This window comes from Marmota monax, unplaced genomic scaffold (genome assembly GCF_021218885.2).
Source record: "Marmota monax isolate L192 unplaced genomic scaffold, Marmota_monax_Labrador192_F-V1.1 WCK01_AAM20220418_F8-fsc00043, whole genome shotgun sequence".
Lineage (NCBI taxonomy): Eukaryota > Metazoa > Chordata > Mammalia > Rodentia > Sciuridae > Marmota > Marmota monax.
The window spans coordinates 13599953-13621218 of NW_026691982.1; the positions used below are offsets into that span (position 1 = coordinate 13599953).

Consider the following 21266-nt stretch of genomic DNA (forward strand, 5'->3'; position numbering starts at 1 on the left):
ATATGACAGCACAAGAATGAACCATAAAAGGAACAAAAAGAGGTGGCATCTGAATTCCTGGAAAATCTCCACTTCTTCACAGAAAGACATGAATATTCCTGCCTTTTATTGGCCTATCCTTCCCCTCATTTCTTTTACTCCATTAATACCCTCCCCCAAACCCCAACAGATTGAGAAATTGATTTGAGAGTTTATCTCCTACTTCTCCTATTTTTGGCCAAGAATAAACAACCTTCCTTCTCTGCTCAGAGTTAGGCCTTATTATTGATTCCACAATTCTGAGCAGGGAAGAGAAGGGCCCAGTTTAGGGTCAAAACCTGGCAACAGAACGTTTGTACTCACTGGACCCTGCCTTCCATTAACAAGATGGTAATGGCATAATAGGTTCTAGTAAGACCGGCAAGTGACAGGAGACAAAGGAAAATTTTATAAGTTATTAACTCTTGTCTACTAAGTCTTTGAGCTCATTATGCCTCTTTTAAATATTGTGGGAATTACTTTTGTATATAACAGTAATTATTTACCTACAATCTTTTGGGAAATGAATTGCTAAAAATTTATACTGTTATATTACTATAATGTAAAGGACCATTTGCCTAGGTGAGAAAAAATACAAACACACACAACTTAATCCCACTTGTTTTTTCCAAAAGAAAAACATTCAAAGTAAAACATGGACATTTAATAACCTTTAAATAATACATGAAATAATTTACATGCTATATATTCCCAAATGCAATGAACGTAAATCCAATTGTATAAGACATATACACAATCTACTTTTTGCCAACATATACCCTTATACTCAGGATGTTATCTGATTTCTCAGTCCATGTGTGAGTACACGTGTACACACACACACACACACACACACACACGTGTCTAAATTGAAAATTAAGATAATAAACTAAAGAGTGCAATATAAGAACTCTGCCCATGGAAGATTCTAAAACCACAATATGACTAGAACCAAGGCACAAAAGCTTCCCTTTGTGGTCATAAAGTTTCCTTTCCCAGTGCTTACATATGTAAGTAGGATTGGTTAATCACATAAGTTATATTTCCGTTTAAAAACCAGTATTTTTCTTATACAGTATTACAGAACTACATTTGAAAAATAAACAGGATTAGATAAGCTCACATACAATAAAACTTTCTTTCACTTGAAAAAGATGCTTACATTCAAAGCTAACAATAGATATAGGTGTAATAAAGAGATGCATGAGGAATCCTATGCAAATTTCCTAGTACCCTTGAGTTGTATGTACCTCATGCCACCCAGGTAATTTAAATTTTTGATTTTAAAGCCAGATGTGTGATATTGCCAATGGCAATTGATTTGTTGTTGTTGTTGTTTGCTTGCTTATTAAAGATACGTACTAATACATAGAATAAACAGTTAACAAGGCAAAATGAAACACTTCCAGAGTTTTAGCTGCTTTTGTTAAATATTACCTAGGCTCCCCTTGGTGTCCCTTTTTTCCTTTAACATGGGGGGGAAAAAAAAAGTTCCACATAGAAATGACTGTTTTAGAATTCATGCAGCCAAGCATAATCTAAAACTATCTGTCTACTTCCATTTTTACTTACCCCAAAGTTTTTGGGTACACTGAAAGTTAAATATTCTAGGAATAGCAACTCATTGGAAGGTAAGGCAGTTTAAAAATATATATATATGTGTACTATTCATTGTTTCTAAGAACAATTTTAGGGTTTAGCTCTTTACACTTACACAGTTATCAAAGGATTAAAGCCAACCACAAAATAAGAATCAATAGAATGCAGTAATCCATATATAAAAGACGGTAAAATGTGTTTGTATGTATTCAAGAAATCAATAATCTAAGCTACAAGTAATAAATCACCAAATGTAGCACTAAACAAATTACAATCAGTATAAGACCTTCAATTTCATTAATTTTGAATATGGAAATGGGACTGGCTAAACATAAATTAAACAGTACTTCTGCAACTGTTTATCAGGAGTATTGATGCATGCAACCCCTGCAGTAATGAGAGTGCAATTCTTTACAAACTAAATGAGGTTGATCAATAGAAAAACAAAGCAAACCCCATCTTGTTCTAGGCTATAAAACTTAAAGGTAAATAATAAACTGAGAATTTATTTTAAGGCTCTCTTAGAAATATTTTTCATGGCACTTCAATATTAAACATCACTAAAAGGCAGAATATGTAAATATTCATAGTTGCACAGTTACATAATTAAAAGTACATGCCATGTTAATTATTAAAGGATCATTTTGTTGAATTTTCTTACCTCACAGTTACAATTAAGGAAAGCTATTCATGTTTTGCTGTAATTAACATATAAACCATACAGAAATTTCAATTCACTAGTGTACAGTGCAAATTGTGTTTTGAGTAAATATGGCAAATACCACTCATTTCTTACAGAACTGAATGTCATTCCTTGCTAGAAATCCAATTAAACTGACTTATTTTTCTTACAAGAGCAGTTAATTTCCTTTCTTCCACCATTCATGTACTGTTAAACCCCATTCTAACTCCCCTTTGGTCATGGCACATAGACCATCCTCACCATAATTCATTTCTTGTTCTATGTTCAGTCCAGAAAAACACTTGGAAAGTCTAACAGGTCATTCTTGCCACACCATATTCTAAGCTGACCACACCAGGTTCCGATTTGGAAAACTCTTCTGTATAATCACTGTAACGATTATCTGCTGGGTTGCTGCCCTCTATAGTTCGAAGCGCATCATTCACTGGTAGTAGAGTCTGTTCTTTAAGACACAGAGAAGTTTTGAGGGTAGGTGATTCTGGATGAACGGAATGTAACAATTCCTTGGTGAGGATACCATCTGATTGCTTATTTTGACACTGCTTAATTTTCTAGAATAAATAAAATTTGAAAAAAAATTACACACCTCATGGTCAATATATGTTGGATAAAAAAACGTGCTTTTGCAAATGTTCTCCTTATATATAATACAAAATTACATCTTGAAAAATAAAATCTAGGGCACATGATACAACTTAAAATTCTGTTTACAATTTTTACTGTGGAAAATGCTTTTGTAAGTTTTTATATTTATTAAACAACAATCCAGCCACACTTGACTGCAGATCACTAGGCCTACATTTGAAAAAGACATATATTACCCAGAAAATATAACAAGTAAACATTTTATAATGAAAGAAATGTATATGAGACACTGTCTTTGAAATTGAAACTATATTAACAACCATACACTTATGACTAAAGGTCATACTGACTGTGAAAAATTTTTCTTACAGAGTCTTCCTACAATGGTTAGATGGGTGTACATGATAGGCTTTAGAATAGCAATTGAACTTATTATTTTAAATACAAAGGTGTCCTGTGGCAGAGTATTATGCTCTCTAAACCCTTGGGCTGATCTCCAGATAATCTTGTACTACCCATATTTTAGACTTCCTCTCTTTTCCATATTCTCCTACAATTTACTCAAGCAGTCACTACACCTTGTTATAAAAAAGATGACTAAGGGACATCTGCCTGAGAGGCAGATGAGACAGCCTTTCTAAGTTAAAAACAACTGTCTAGTATTTTTTAAAAATGCACATGCATTTTCTGATCCTTTCTGGTTATAAATGACAACAAAGAAAATATTAAAGGAAATTCTTAGAAGAGAGGGATTTCTTTTCTTTTTTTTTTTTTTTTTTGGTCGAGGGTGGTAACAGGGATCGAAGCCAAGGGTTCAATCTTTATCACTGAACACATTTTCAGCCCTTTTTTATATTTTATTTAGAGACAGGGTCTCTCTGAGTTACTTAGAGCCTTGCTAAATTGCTGAGGCTGGCTTTGAACTCATGATCCTCCTGCCTTAGCCTTCCAAGCCGCTGGGTTTACAGGCGTGTGACCCCCATGCCCAGCAAGAAGACAGGGATTTCTCAATACACACTCAAAAAACAAAATGTAAGGATCGATCAGTTAAACTAATACGAAAATCAAAACATCTAAATAAAACATACACCATATAAAGTAGAAAATATAAGAATAAGCTGAACAAAGCTGTTTGTTAACACACATTTGTATTATGCACAACCAGACAACTAGTGTCTTGTATGTAAAGAGCTCTTATAAATAAATCAATAAGAAAAAGGCAAATGAGCCAACAGAAAAATGTGCATAAGTTTGAATAGTTCATTCACAGAAAACAAAAACCAAATGAGTAATAAACACATGAAAAGTCACCCAACTTCATTTCTAATCATGGAAATTCAAAAGTGAAACAACTTAAACAGAGCAAGTTAACTAATTTTACATTTTAAATATATTATTTTAGACACTTCAGAATACTTACAGATTCTAGGTCTTGAATATCCTTCTCTAACTGCTTATTTTGTTCATTCATGTTCATAATTATATTGAATATAGATTGCCTCGGATGCAATGTTCGATCAAATTGGTGGTACATGTTTCTCCAAAACCTTTATGAAAAAATAAAGTTTTTACCAAAACTCAGAAAGCATAAGCTCTAGTGTTCTATAGTATAGCAGGGTGATAATACTTTATAATAACCTATTATAATACTTTATAATAACCTATTATTATTTATTATGAATAATTAGAAGAGAGAAGCTTGAAGGCTCTAAACCCAAAGTAATGATGAGAAGATACAAACATTAATTATTTGTTCAGTACACATTGCATCACATTGTACTTCATAAATATGTACAATTATTATATATATATATATTTTGGGGGGCGGGTACTAGGGATTGAACTTAGGGGCACTTGACCACTGAGCCACATCCCTAGCCCTACACTGTATTTTATTTAGAGACACAGTCTCACTGAGTTGCTTAGTGCCTCGCTGTTGCTGAGGGTAGCTTTGAACTCCTGATCCTCCTGCCTCAGCCTCCTGAGCCACTGGGATTACAGGTGTGCGCTACTGTGCCCAGCCAATTATTATATGTTAATCAAAAAATTTAAAGTAATTGTTTAAAGACATGGAAATGCTTACTGTTCTGATTTGATCATTACACATGTATTATGCTACACTCCCTAAATATGTACACTTAGATAATAAATTAAACAATTAAAATAAACTGTGTTTGAGAAAAAGTAAATATAAACACTTCAATGATGCAAACTTACTTAAAATTGAAAGATACTGTATTTGGTTCCAAAACTGTAAACCTCTGAGATTTGGAACTGTAGAGAGGATTTAAGTACTTCTTTTGGTCATCCAAAAGAAATGGCCACAGGGAGTAAGTTTTCTCCTTCAACCTTAAGGTAATAAGAAAAATATAAAGATCTTTCTTAGAGATGCAAATTATTACTGCTAATATCATTTTCATAAAGCAAATAATTGTTTCCAAAGTAGATTTAAGTTTTAGTTTTTCTATTCAGTGTGATGTCTTGTCTCTTTCATTCATAATCATGCAAATAAATCCATGTCTCTAAAACATAACACAGGTATACCATTTTCTCTATACTATACACTTTAAACAATTCCTCTCAAGTCACACAACTTCGAAAACTTGGGTCTCTCTTATACCTATTTTAAATCTCTGCACACATATATGTGGAACAAGGCACTACTAGAGCTATCTGTTTGGCCTTATTCTCTTAATCCCATATCTAGACCCCACTGATGTCAGTGCAGAGAAATAGGCAAAATTAGGACATTATGCAAGAGTTTTAAAAACCAGTTATATTGAAAATCTAAAGGAGATGGTAAAGGCAAAACAGTATACACTAGAATCCAGGAGGCAAAGGGAAAATCTTCTATTTTTCCATAAGAAGATGAGCCATAGGCATGTTCTTAAAGAAAGACTACTATTAAATATACCCTTTATTTCTATTTTCTCATTTCTGAATATGTTTGGTACTAATTGAGAATAGATATTTCCTAGCTTTGTACTCCAAGTCACCTGCTTCAAATTATGATTAACTCTTATGAATGACTATAACGCAGAGTGAAAGTCTTAATGTTTTTGACATGTTTGTCTCTGACATTTTATTTGTTATTGCCTTTATATATCTTTTTTAAAATTTTTTTATTTATTTTTTTAAGAGAGAGAGAGAGGGAACTTTTTTTAATATTTATTTTTTAGTTTTCGGCAGACACAACATCTTTGTTTGTATGTGGTGCTGAGGATTGAACCCGGGCCGCACGCATGCCAGGCAAGCATGCTACCGCTTGAGCCACATCCCCAGCCCGCCTTTATACATCTTTAGAATTTTCTACATCCTCAGCTCTGCCATCAACTGTATTAGGAGCATGTGGCTATCTTCAAACTATTACTAGATTTAGCTTCTCTAATATATCATTCAGATGTTCAAGAATCTAGAACTGTTCTTTACTGCTACTGAAAATAATGTAAATTCAGAAGCCAAACCTAAAAATATATATAGGACCTTTCGGTCTTACCCCAGATCTCACCTGCATCAAAATACCACCTGGTTGGGAAAGAACAGGTGAGTTAGGGTCATACAGTGTTTCAGAGGTTATGGGGGACCCCACACAGGAACAGACACACTACAGCCAACACAGGTAGACTTAATTTCTCCAAAGAACTATCTCTTCAGAAATGTGAGGAGAGCTATAAGGCTCCATATTATCTTAAAACAAACCAAATCTTAAACATTCTACCACACTTTTAAACTAGTGACCACTGTTTTGTGGGAAACAAATTAATCTAAAGACTTCTCTATTCTAAAATATATATTTGAACTAAAAAGGAGAATGAGGGAAGTTTCTAGGGTATAGGCAGTGTTTCTTTTTTTCTCAGTGCTGGATATATAGGCAAGTAAGATAAGATTTAATGAGCTGCACACTTAACGCTAAATGTACTTTTTTGTATCTATATTATACTTCAAAATATACTTAAAGATATATTTTAACTATTAACCTGGGGGGTGGGGACACTAGGAGGGTATTTAGCTTTAGAAATATAGACAATAAAATCTTCACAATAAAATTTAGTTCTATTTCATACTGTTGAGCCATTTAATTAAGTCCACCATAATTTATGGCTGTGTGACTTCAGCTGTGTAGGAAAAAAAAAGAGCTCATTTTCATGAAATCATCTTACTTGAGTTCTTCTCTTTCCTTCTGACAATTTCCAAGGAAGTTTCCAAATTGGCATGAATGAATGTGTTCATGGATCTGAAGAAGAAATGCTTCATTGAATTCAAATGCTTGTGGAAACTGTTCCGTCAAATGCCACACACACTCCAAGAATTGAGTAAACACTGGTGAAACTTCCTTTGGGTCACCATCCAAATGGCCACACCTAACCACCCCGACAAGAAAGCAAAAACTTTAAAAAATGCCTCTGAAAATAGTCCATTGTTCAAGTACCGTTAAACATACAAACTATAATTCTAAAATGCACATTAACACAAAAATTATCATTTTTTATTGAAACCATTTATATGTATGAGTTTTGTAACAACAATTTTAAAGGATGTGTTACCTTCAAAATACTACAATTCAGCCAAAAAGGAAGGTGATAGTCATGAAAATAACACAGATATTAGAATAAAAAGCAAAGACAAAAATTAAATCTGTCTTCAAATACAATACTATGTAAAACCATACCTCTCTCTCCTCCCACTAGACGTAAGTGTTAAACACAGAAACACTGTAGTACCCTATTTTACAAAAGACATAAATGTACAACTGCCACTCACCTCTCTGAAAATTTATGTCCAAATGAGATCCAATCTTTTTCTATTAAAACCTTAATGAGAAAAAGTAAAATATACTTTGTAACTATTTGTAACTTTTTTCAAAATGGTTTAAATTCTATTAGCTTAAAAACAGCATTTATACTTTTGGATTATGGTTGAGAACAGAACAACAACAACAAAAAAAAAACACTACAGGCAAAGATGTCTAGAACCTGCACTAGTGGTGGGATTAAAGAGTGAAAGTACATAAAATGAAAGGTCTTATGACAAATTTGTTTATTATATTTTAAGTGAAAAGTGCATGTTATAAAACAATATTACACTTAAATTTTTGTATGTAGGAAGATGACATAGAAAAGGCTAGGAAGATCAGGCCGCAGGCCTATACTCCCATCTACTCGGTAAACTGAGGCAGGAAGAATACAATTTCAAGGCAAGCCTGGGCAATTTAGTGAGAACCTGTCTCAAAATAAAAAACAAAAAGGGCTGGGGATGTGGCTCAGTGGTAGAATGTCCCTGGATTCAATCGCCAGTACCAAAAAAAAAGTAAACTAAAATGCTAACAATGGTGAACTCTGGGTAGCAGACTGAGGTGTGAACATTAAACCTTTTGGGCTTACTTTTACATTACTTATAACAACTTTTTTGTGAGAAAAAATAAATGATCAAAAAGAGCAATGAAAATCACTGTTTAGATTCAAATCCAAATGTTAATATTTATCCTCCTGAATGGATTATCTTTATTTATCTTTCTTCTCTGTCATAGGCTTCTTTATTTATCAACTCCACTGAAATGCAGACTTCTAATGTTTTCAGTCTAATTTAAACATATCTTCTTAGTATTTACTATACCTTATAATTTCACTATATAATTGGCAAGCAAATTCTCTTCACAGTGTCAACATTGCCACTTTCACTTCTCCAATTTTGTCTTAAATCTATATCATTTAGGCAAAAGGCCATATGTCATAATAGTCAAGGATGAAGTTTCTGAAGTACAGGCTTGGGCTCAAACCCTGGTTTCACTACTTCTTCTCTTGTGTGACCTTGGGACAAGTTATCTTTGGGCTGGAATCACTGATTTCATTCTAGGTCCTCTGCATCCATTTAGACACATCCACACCTAAATCTTAACTAGATTATTTCACTGAACCTGTTCCTTTGTTATGTTCAGTGAGTAGCAGGAGAGGGGCACCACCCATGCTAGAAACCAGTTCAGGAGACTAAAGGAGGGCTCTTCTACCACACACTCAATTCTGATTCTAAGTCCTTTACATTTCTGAAACCCAGTGCCTCCCTATCCACTATGTGTTGCTACCTTAGTTCTGGTCCTTTTTTTTCTCTTCACTTATTTATCATGAATGGTTTCTACCCTGGACTCCCAGTCTCTATTTCTTCTCCCCTCTGCTTTCAAGACACCAAACCATCTTTCAAGAACATAAATCTAATCAAATTACTTGAAGTTACTGTTTTTTAAAGGCTAATGTTCAATGCCCAAAGAGGGAAAAGTCTGGGCTGGGGTTGTGGCTCAGTGGTAGAGTGCTTGCCTAGCATGCATGAGGCACTCGGTTCAATCTTCAGCACCACATAAAAATAAATAATAAAGACACTGAGTCCACCTAAAACTAAAAAATAAATATAAAAAAAAAGAGGGTAAAGTCCAACTCTAGCCCCTTTTCTTCTTCAGGACCCCACTCTAACACCCTAATCTCCATGTTTCAACATCATCTGCAGTCACCTAAAGGGGCAATGCTGTAGTTCACATTGCTCCTGTTCCGAGACACTCTCAGTACCCCGGTCGTTCATTACATTACTTCATTTGACGCCCAGCAAACAATTAAAGCCAAACATGCCAAAGAAAATATTCTTCATTTCTAGCAGGGTGCAATGGGTACAGTATACCCTGAAATTCCAGCTCCAGGAGGCTAAAACAAGAGCCTTAGCAACTTAATAAGACCCTGTCTCAAGAATAAAAAACAAGACAGGCACAGTGGCACATGCCTGTAATCCCAGCTGCTCAGAAGGCTGAGACAGGAGGATCACAAATTTAAAGCTTCAGCAATGGCAAGGTGCTGAGTAACTCAGTGAGACCCTGTTTCTAACTAAAACACAAAATAGGGCTGGGGATGTAGCTCAGTGGTTGAGTGCCCCTGAGTTCAATCCCTGGTTCCCGCAAATTAATAAATTTATTTAAAAATTTAAAAAAGAAAAGAACAGGGTTCCCCTGGGTTCAGTATCCAGTACTGGTAAAATAATTTTTTTTCCTTATTTCCATATGTCCTATCGCAGACTGAATATGTTAGCAGCACAAAACAATAGTGCTGAAAAGGGTTTGGTGATTTTAAATCTTTAAGATGTCACTATTAAAAATATCTATGGGGTTGGTGATACAGCTTAGTAGTAGAGCACTTGTCTAGCATGTGTAAGGCCCTAGGTTCAATCTCCAAAACCATTATCAAAAATAAATAAATAAAAAGTAAAAAATCTAGGGCTAGGAGCATAGCTCAGTAGTACAGCACCTGCCTAGCATGACTGAATCCTGGGTTCAATTTTTAGCACAGGGGGGAAAAAAATCTAAATTTATGAAAAATTTCTAGTATTTCTTCATTTATTAAATATACCAAAAGATGTGAAATTTGAAAGTTATTCTGATCATATATTAAAAAGCAAAAAACAAGGGCTGGGGTTGTGGCTCAGTGGTAGAGCACTTGCTTAGCATATGTGAAGCACTGGGTTTAATCCTCAGCACCATGTAAAAATAAATAAATAAAATGAAGGTACTATGTCCATCTACTACTAAAAACAAAATGTTAAAAAAAAAAAAAAGTAAAAAACAAAAGTCCAGAGCCATTTTTTCAACCAGGGATTGAACTCAGGGGCACTCAATCACTGAGCCACATTCCCCAGCCCTATTTTGTGTTTTATTTAGAGACAGGGTCTCACTGAGTTGCTCAGTACCTTGCCATTGCTGAGGCTTTGAACTTTCGATATTCCTGGCTCAGCCTCCTGAGTTGCTGGGATTACAGGCGTGTGCCACCACGCCCACTAGTGCTTTATTTTCACAAGACATGAAATGTGTTCAATGGAAACTTAATCTTCACATATAAACATGCCTAATATGTTACTCACCTAACAAATAAAGGTGTTTTAAACAGAAAGTTTGCTTCAGAATCTAATTTTTAAGTATTTTTATATGTGCATTGTTTTACATTAATTTTTTAGACAAAATGTTACAATTTTATATTCACTGTAACATTTAAGATGGGAAAACAAATCTCTAAATCTAAAGTTTTTGCCAAAGATATAGCATGAGTGGAAATCTGTCTAACTGGCTCGAGATTTCTCAACCTTAGTAGTATTGACATGGGGCCAGATAGTTCCTTGTTATGAATTTGTCCTGCATAAGGATATTTAACAATATTTCTGGCTTCTACCTGCTAGATACTTGCACACCATTGCCTTTCCACACAAAACTGTCTTCTAACATTGCCACTGTTCCCTGGGGAGACAAAACCACTTCTATTTGAGAACCACTAACTGAATAAATCCTTACCATGAATCCTTTGATCGTCCTGTAGTAGGAATCCAATAAAAGTGAACCAAGGGAACACACCTGTGAAGTTCTATCCCACCCATCAGAACAATGTACTAATACACTTGCATTTTCGACCATTATTGCCTGAAAAGAAATATCACATACTTAGATTCTAGCAGAATGCCTTTTATATATATCTGAAGTTTATTTACTTGAAAACCATACTAGCAGCTATCACATTACAAAGGAGAGCTATATCTGCAATGATGTTGGCATAGCATACTTAAAAACAAAAACAAAGCAAATAAACAACAACAACAAAAAGAAATGTTGTCTCAAAGTATCTAGGGATTTATTTAAAGTATCTGTATTGAATGCTATATGATATTTTCAAAGCTCAAATTAAAGTGAACCTTATTAAAGAGCTAAGTAATAAAAAGTCACCTGACCAGACTACGTACCAGTACCTAATAGGATAAATCATCCTTCCTAACCATTATATATGCAAAGTTCAACATGAAAGATAATTACTTTGGCTAGGAAGATTGCGGCATCCATAACAGCTTTGATATGGCGAAGCCATCCTGAGCTTTCCAATCCAGAGTAGAAATCATTGACAGAAAGCCCTCTGGTACCATTGACTGAAAAGAAGGGAGAAATTTTTTTCAGTTAGAATGGAGCTAGAATTTCTACTGATCCTTCTAAAGATTTTTCTAGGTAAGTAAGTTGAAAAAGAAAGGACAAAATAAAAAATTAAAAGATTCAATTAGAACCTTAATAATACATTTTGAAATACATTTTTCTATCATTCCTGTACTTAAAAGAAATTGATACAAAATCCCTTTTAAATCTTTTTTAGGATCCAGGCGCGTGGTGCACACCTGTAATCCCAGTTGCTGGGGAGGCTGAGACAGAAGAACTGTGAGTTCAAAGCCAGCCTCAGCAACTGTGAGACACTAGGCAAATTCAGTAAGACCCTGTCTCTAAATAAAATACAAAATAGGGCTGGGGATGTGGTTCAGTGGTCGAATACCCCTGAGTTTGATCCCTAGTACCAATAAATAAATAACTAGATAGATAAATAAATAAATAGATAGATAGATAGATAGATTTTTTAGGGCAGATGTTTAACTAAAACTAGTCTTCTATTTTAAATTTTAAAAACATCATGACTGGAAAGATCTTAATATTTAAAAGAAACAGTATCATAAATTAATCTTTATTGCACTGACTATTCAAAAATAACTATCTAACAATAGCAATTTTTGCAAAACCATTAAAATTATATTAACAGAGACACCACAACCCAGACAGGACTACTGAGTACTTGAAATGTGGCTAGTCCAAACATAGCTGTGTTCTATGTGTAAAATACACACTTGATTTCTAAGACTTAATATTTCATTACCAATTTTTATATCAACATTTAACAAGTTTTTAACATTAAGCAAATTTTTAAAATACTACTTGTTTCTTTTTACTTTAAATGTGACTAACAGAAAATTTTATAATACATGCAACTAGCATTATATTTTATCTATAAGCAAGAAAAATCATACCTTCCAATAATTTCTGAAGGCTGGACCTCATGACATGAATATTTTCTATTCCAACAAACTGAAATCTAATATTAGAATAGTTGTCTTCATTTTCATAACCTTTTCCAGCTGCTCTGTTGGCCATCGCATTCAGCTAAAATTTAAAATTTTAGAAATTTAAAAACAAATTACTTTTATCTTTTGATTTACTAAAATGTCATAAAAACATTAAATAAGTCATTATCTGGAAGAGATTTTGAAGGAACCCATCAAAACTAAATAAGCTACCATTTTTTGGTAAGCAAAATGTCACATTATCAACAATAAAGAATTGTTACTATAAAGTAACAATATATATGATTATCATATAAAGGAAAGGACTGAACAGGAAATACCCACAAGTTCATGAAGCCAATTCAGCTATCTGCAATACTTCAAAATTAAAAATAAAGGCATATTTCCTATCTAAATCTTAAATGACTGCAGAGCTAGCAAGCTTTTCTTTTACAGAATGAAACTGTGAGATTCACTTCAGAAGAAGCCTAGAGTAAATGATCATTCAGAAATCCACAAGGCTCATGAAAATCAGATCTGAAACATGCCTCCAACTTATTGGAGATCCTTCACATTAGAGATTACTGGAGACCCATACACTGTGTAATACAGCATCTGACCTGCTAGCCTGATACAGCTCTAAGAATTAGGCCCAAAATAAACTAGTCTCTAAAGAGAAAACAGACTGCCCATAGGTACATAAGTCTATGGTCTTTGGTTATTACAGCAAATGTTATCACAGGTACACTTAGGATTTGAATACTTACTTCTTTCAGACTAGGATTTCATATGAAATGTTACTTTACTATTCTTTGCTTATGAACTTGGATGAAAAGGAATCTAAAACGGAAGTAAAAGTAGCTTTTCATTGGGCCTCAGGGTGATAACAAGTATATTTAAATGACATCTACTGACTCGCTAATTATAAGTAAAATTAAGAGTTAGATGTTAAAAATGTTTCCATTATCACTCCTTGATTTTATTAAGTTTAACTAGCAAAGCAATTAAAGATATATTCTCTGTGTAGAAGACAATTATATAAGTAAGAGCTATTAGAATTCTTGAATACAAAGTTAAGACATAAATCTTCAAAGTCTTTTTATATCTTAGATGTGAACTCCTTAGACTTTCTTAGTCTGTTTTTAACAAAATATTATCCAATTGCCAATTTCTAATACTTCCTAATTGACTCAAATTAATCTCATTTTCTGCATTCTCCATTATTTTTGCGAGACTGCATAAAGATGAGAATTACTCTAAAACAGCTAATGATTCCTTTTACAAAGCTGCCTAAAATTGCTTGTTTTATGTTGCTCACTCGCTGTTTCTCATCGCTTTCTCTTATTTTCTCATCATTCCAGACTTTTGAAGAAATTCTCACTATAATTCTGCCAATGTCCTTTTGTGTAGCCCACCAGCTCTGCATTCGATGCTATAATAAAAATTAAAAGTAAAGTTAGCTGTTACCACTGAAGAATTTAATTACTTTAATTTCAGGGTCCTATGTGAATTGGCTATTAAACTGAGCTCATAAAAAGAAAACTGGATTCTGACTCTATCCCAATGATAAAAATTTAGCCTCATACCATAGATGCCTAACAGAACAATAATTTCCTATTCACCATAATTCTCTAGTCAATGTTAAATTAACTCACTGTTTTTCCTTTTTTAAAAAAAATATTTCAGAATAAGGTTCACTATTTTAACAAAAAAGTGTTAATTAAAAATTTCATAAAAACAAGTTAAGAATTTGTAACTTTTGATATGTTACACACTATTTAGTATTTCTTAACAATATAAGACCTATATACTACCAAGAACACTATAAAATTCAGCTTTCCTAAATTAATTAGTGTGTGTATATATATGTATCAGATGCATGTGTCACATATCAGAAGACATAAGAAATCACCATCCAGGTTACTGAGAACAATCCTTCTAAGTTGATATTCCAAAAAAGAATTGATTTCCTTTGTATTATTAGCCTTGGTTAATTTAAAACCAGGACTCAGATATTTTAAATATGGACAATTTATTACCTCCCCCCATTAATTAAAGTAACAGAGATAAGTAAAGTAACAGATTGTACTGTATTTACGTTACATACTTTGGGCCGGGTATCCACAACATACATGTAGCGATTGACTGGATTGGCTTTACTAATTGCTTGAAGCAAATGTTCATCCTCAAGGCACCTGGCACTGAATCCTGACAGTGGTTGACTACATCGACAAATGGCAGCCTAATTTTAACAAGACAGAAAACAGATTATGCAAAAAAAAAAAAAAAAAAAAGCTTAAGAGAAAAAAACTCAAAAGTTAAAATCAAATATGCAATTGTTTAAAAGATTGATGTAATCGAATACATTAATGTTGAAATCCTATTTGAATTAAATATTCTTTCAACATCCCGATGTTCCCTAAGTTTTCCCAGTATTCTCCTAAGACAACTAAATGCTTCCTTAACTAGTCTAATAGAAACAAAACTTAGGTCTTAAGAAAAATCACTTAGTCAATTCTCTATAGAGTTAAGATATCTGCATCCTATGCTCTACTTTAATTATAGGATACTTTCAATTCCGGTTAAGTAAAGGAATAGTCAATTGTGTAAAACATGAATTTTTAAAGTAGAAACATTTAAACATTTGAAAGTCCCAAAGACTTTCAGAATCTCTAATTGAAACAGCAATCTTTTTATAAAGTGAGATATAAAATAACAAAAATGACATTCAATTCAAATTTGGATTAAAATATAGTTAAACTAGGAGGGCAAGAATATCTGTTGAGAACTAGGGAATGGCTGAATTCCCCATTAAATTTACTATATTTTAAAGTCCTGAATAAAATGTAAAATTTAAACACAGACACTTATTTTCCAGTCTCATCCATGCCAACTCCAACTTAATTTTACCCAAATATTCTATATACAATCTCATTAAAGGAACAAAAGTAAACACAAAAATATATTTGTGCATATTTTAAATTCATATATAAAACAAAACCATGAAAACAAAACAAAAAAATAAGACTGTCTTATTTTTTCATATCTACTTTCTGATTTTATTAAGTTGGCCATTAAATATCTATTTTCAGCCCAGCTTTCCAATAAACAACATACGTAAACATAGGTATATCAAACAGGCCATATCCGGATAACCTCCTCACAATTTAATAATGAAAAGCAAATTAGAAACTTTTGTTTAAACATTTACCTTTATCTCTGCTCCCTTCCAAAATCCAATCAAAATTCTAAAAAAATAAGTTTAAGATTATAAAATCACAAGGACAAAAAGAATAGAAAAGGAAACAACAATAGAGATGTCAATAAAATTTGGGGAAATGAAGCCAGGTATGGTGGAGACTGAAGCAGGAGGATCACAAATTTTAGGCCAGCCAGAAAAACTCAGTTAAACACTGTCTTAAAATTTAAAAAAGGGTTGGGGGATGTAACTCCGTGGTAGAGTGCTTGCCTAACCATACATGAAGCCCTGAGTTCAATCTCCAATACTGAAAAAAGGGGTGATAGCAGATTGTCAAGTGATAAATGACTTGTGGCAGAAGAAAGCTGCTAACTCCCCTAGGTTGAAAAGAAACAAAGTATTTTGAGCATCAAAATCCCAGAAAAGCTCAGGGGCTGAGTTGGGTTATGACTAAACACAGGATAACTGGCTGAATTCCTATATAAGGACTAGTTAAGATTTCCAAAAATTTCCTTACCCTGAAGACAAAGTTAATTCTATATACAGGATTAACCTGAAGACTCTGGACAACAGGTACAGCTATGGATGGGAGTGAAGCCATATATCCCCCAAAACAGGAGAATGAAATAAAAGTCTTCACAAAAAATGTGAGATCCTACCACCCCTGTTACCATAGTGTGGGTCACAGCCAGAGTTACTATACACACTGGCAAAACTTAAAGATTCCTCTTTAAGGATACCAATTAGATATCAAAAAGAAGCCAATGATATAGAACTTTATGTACACAGCTGAGAAACCAGTTAAAAATCCAGATGTATGAAAGACAAAAAAATTTAAAAAAAGAAACTCTGGGGAAAAGATAACTTACGTGGAAACACAACATTCTTTTTATTAAAAAAAAAAAAATCCTTTTTCTCAGAGAACTAAGACACTATATCCAACAATAGAAAACTGAGTAAAAATTTTTGGAAAATAGGAAAAGAGCTCAAATATTCAAAAAAAGAGCTTCAATATTCAATACTGAAATATTAAAAAATTATCCATAAAAATAAAGAATCTAAGAGACAGGCTAAAATAAAGATACGGCTGAGGAAATCTAGAAAATAGAGATTGAAGGAAAGAAGCCTAAGAAAAATGGAGATGCTAGAAAGCCCAATTGTCAATTAACATAAGTTAAAAAAAGAAGAGGAGGAAGAAAACAGAGGAAAGAAAATTAAAATTACCAAACAAACAGAAAAAGCAACTTGCCAAAACTGAGATCTGAGCAATGAACAATTCCTATTACAGCAACCCATTATAAAGATACTTCCTCTACCTCTTCATTTTGCAAAATCCTTATGATTTGAAGAGTTTGCTATTAAAATGGAAGCCTTAAATGTCCTTGGTTCTCTTTCTTCTCTCAGTGGTTGTTGGCTTGTCAAAGTATCCTGTTTCCCCAAATAAGCAGAATTAAGAGAGAATAGCAAAAAGGAAAAACCTATCTGCTTACAAGTCACTGAATAGAAGGAAGAAAGGGATGGTAAAGGAAGATGACAGCTATGAAATTTTCTATATTGGGGGTAGTTGTAAAATTTAAAAATTTTAATTAAATGAAAAGCCAGCATTTTTCTATTATCAACATTATAATAATGGCCTTCTGAAGTAAAAATTAGTGTTCTTTTGGATATTTAAACCTAAAGGGGAGTTATAAAATCTTAAAAAAAAACCTTCTTACCTCCTTTTCTTCATGATAGTAGGAAAGAACTGGGAATCTTCCTTTGCTCCGGAACTTGGAACTACCAACAATTATTGGTTTGCTTGCTATCCGGGGAACATAAAGTTCTCTGGGGTAAGTTTCACAAATCTGTAAATATCAAACAAAACATAACTACTCTACTCACAATTCAAAAACCATAAGGTTAAAAATCCTTTAAAAACCTGCAATCTTATGAAATCAAAGAACAGCCATCAAACTGTAATACATTGAAAACTTGCTACTATGACACACTCTGCCCCTCTGGTACTAACATTTTCTGAAGTCCTCTAAAAGGTTGCTAAGTTACCTTGTATTCTCGGTTGGCATCAGATAACTGCCAGTGTGAATTTGGCACTCCCATCCTCTTATATTCCTCAGCAAGGTCAATGAGTTGCCAACCTTGTAATCGTTCTGAATCATTTTGTTTTGGATTATAAGAGAATGCATACAGATCTTCATATTTTGCTATAGAATATGAAATACAAAAATGTTAAGATGTAATTTGTAAGACTTAATACCCTTTAAATAAAAATTATTTTTCAGTCTTTTCCTTCATTTTTTTCTTTGAAATCTTCAAAAAGATGGCAATACATGAACATACCTGAACTTAATATATTTTTTCAACTTCTGTAATGCAAATGACTATATCTAAAGGCACACATAAATTGGATCTAAGACTCAATTTATGTCTTTTATAAAAATTAATAACAACTATAGATTTTTAAAGTCAAATATAAAAAACACAAATAGATACTTCCTACTCATCACTTTTCCCAAATGACATGTAAAACAAAACTAATGTTGCAATGAAAAACTAGAGATGGCATGGAGACCTTGGAATTGCATTATATAGTCTTATAAAACAGTTGGACCAAAAATAACAACAGAGTTCAGGAGAGCACTTACTTCTGAATAATAAGCATGAAGTCACAGAACCACCTTTACTATAAGTTCTGGCTTACCTGGGGACAATGAATGTTACAGGTTCTATGTGCTGGGACAAATGAGTAAACATAGACCTGCTCCTAGTCACTAATCCAGGATGCTCAACTAAAACCCAGTTCAACATGTAATTGAAGTAATGTGGGGGAAGGAAGCCTCCAGATCCCTGGGGCATAGCAATGATAGGATGTTTCTTTAGGGTCTATATTCCTCCCAATCTTAAAACTACTAAAGTAGGATTCACACTCTCATCCCTCTCTTTTGTCTTTTCTTCCATCCCAATATTAAGTATTTTAGACCAACTGCTATTAGAAGACCTTGACCTTCCTTAACTTCTCATTTAGTAATACTGTCTTCAAGTAGGTCTTCTTGGTTGTGAAATACCCAATTTTAAAAATACAAAAGGTAGGGGCTGGGGATACAGCTAAATTGGTAGAGTGCTTACCTTGCATGCATAACGCCCTGGGTTCTATTCCCAGTACCACACACACACACACACACACACAAAAAAAAAAAACGTAGCCAGGCACAATGGCACACGCCTATAATCCCAGCAACTTAGGAGGCTGAGGCAGGAGGATTGTTGAGTTCAAAACCAGCCTCAGCAACTTAGCAAGGCCCTAAGCAACCCAGAGAACCTGTCTCTAAATACAATATAAAAAAGGGCTAGGGATATGGTTCCGTGGTAAAGCACCCTTGGAGTCAATTCTCATTACCAAAACTATTTTTAAAAAATACAAAATGTGCTACCTGCTATGAAGAGACTTTATGTGTGTGTGTGTGTGTGTGTGTGTGTGTATATATATATATATATATATATATATATATATATCTTCTTCAGTTTATGCTATACACACTTTACTTTTTCCTCACTATTACCTCCTCTTTGAATTCCATTTTTGCAACTCACACCAGTTATTTCTAGACTATTTTGAGGAGTTAGCATGCATAAGTACCCAAATGATAAGAGTAACTCAAAAGTATTTAAAAAAAGAGAGAGAGATCCATTAAATTATCTTGGCTAAACCCATATTATGATTTGAATATAAGGTGTCCAAAAAGGCTCTTATGTTAATGCAGAAATGTTCAGAGGTGAAATGATTAGATTACAAATGCTGTGACCTGATCAGTGGATTAATCCATTTGATGGATTAATTTGAAAGGACTACTTTTACTGGGTGATAACTGTTTGGCAGATGGGGTGTGGCTAGAAGAAGTAGTTCCCTGGGGACATGCCCTTGGGGATTATACTTAGTCCCCCTGGCTTCTCCTTTACTCTTTCTCTGATTTCCAGCCACCATGAGCTGTGCCATTCTGCCATGATGCTCTGCCTCACCTCCAGAGTCAGCCAACCATAAATTGATTCTCTAAAATAAACTTTTTCTCCTTATGTTGTTTTGGTCAGGTATTTTTGTCACAGTGATGAAAAGCTGACTAACACAACCTATCTCAAATTGAGCATGTAAGCTTTGGTCTCTAAGAACAATACCTTGTTTTGATAGTTGTAGCAAAGAGTTATAAATATCATGGCAATCTCTTTCTCTGGGAACAATAAAATGCACAATCCTGAAGTTCTTGCACTGAATCACAAGTGGGCATCCAGAAGTAGTCAAGGCAAGTTTCTCTACTGAGGCAATATGGTGGTGTAATATCTATGGCATGAAAAAAGATTCAATTCATCAATACAGGAAACACATAAATGTTAGGAATGTCCTTCTCAAATAAAATATCAAATATGCTACACATCAAACTCTCTTCCATAAATGTTAGGAATGTCCTTCTCAAATAAAATATCAAATATGCTACACATCAAACAAAATTTTAAAATGACTGAATACCCAAGTCAGGAATATATGTGTCTTCCTGATACCTTCTCATCTATCACAATAAATGTTTACTGAGTGAATGAATATAAGACCCACTATAAACTCAATACTTGATGGCATTTTGAACATATGATCATCATTCTCACCTGCAAACAATATTTTGTTTGCTTCTAAAAAGTCTTTTTTTCAATATCATTTCTATTAACTTAAAATATTTATAGAAAACCCTTCTGAAGAACAAAAGTCTTAAGTTCCAAAATTCAATTATGGCAAGAGATCAATTTATCCAAAATTATCAATTTATCCCAAAAAAATTCCACCTTGTTTTTATGTGTGTATTACAAGGTAAAGGACAAAAAAATTATTTATGTGTTTATTTACTAATTATTTATTAAATCTAAAGTTGACATGTAAGATTAAATGAATATAAGTAATCAAGAAAAGCCTAAGTATAAAAATTAAAACTACATATAGTAAGGGTTATTAATATATGTAGCCCATACTTGGAGCTAAGATTAAGCACATTAACATTTATATTATTATACGTTACTTGAAATGATCTAACAATAACAGAATCTAAACAGAAAATAAAGGAAAATAAACTTAATATCATACCACTATTATGACTGCAATAAAGATGCAAATGTATTTGCAGAATTATGAGGACCAGGCTCTACCACTATCTAGTTATGTAACTTTGAAAACAATCATCATCTGTAAAATGATAACAAGGAAAAAAGGCTGATAAGACTCCTTCTAGAATTAAAATA

At 33.4% G+C, this 21266-nt stretch overlaps 1 protein-coding gene across 2 annotated transcripts in view; it reads right to left on the reverse strand.

Annotated features, from left to right (window-relative positions):
- Positions 1–667: 667 nt before the first annotated feature.
- Mtmr6 (myotubularin related protein 6) overlaps positions 668–21266 on the reverse strand; it is a 37494-nt gene continuing 16895 nt past the window's right edge. Inside the window, exons 3-15 of one of the 2 annotated variants that reach the window (XM_046448042.2) lie at positions 20160–20322; positions 18036–18193; positions 17708–17836; positions 14901–15035; positions 14112–14225; positions 12761–12893; positions 11733–11842; positions 11220–11345; positions 7667–7716; positions 7066–7266; positions 5123–5254; positions 4326–4452; positions 668–2871 (exon numbers count right to left, since the gene is read on the reverse strand). In XM_046448042.2, coding sequence (XP_046303998.1) covers positions 2611–2871; positions 4326–4452; positions 5123–5254; positions 7066–7266; positions 7667–7716; positions 11220–11345; positions 11733–11842; positions 12761–12893; positions 14112–14225; positions 14901–15035; positions 17708–17836; positions 18036–18193; positions 20160–20322 — 1839 coding nt within the window. In that variant the 3' untranslated portion in view covers positions 668–2610. The remainder of the gene's footprint in view (positions 2872–4325; positions 4453–5122; positions 5255–7065; positions 7267–7666; positions 7717–11219; positions 11346–11732; positions 11843–12760; positions 12894–14111; positions 14226–14900; positions 15036–17707; positions 17837–18035; positions 18194–20159; positions 20323–21266) is intronic. The other variant, XM_046448032.2, reaches the window with a different exon arrangement.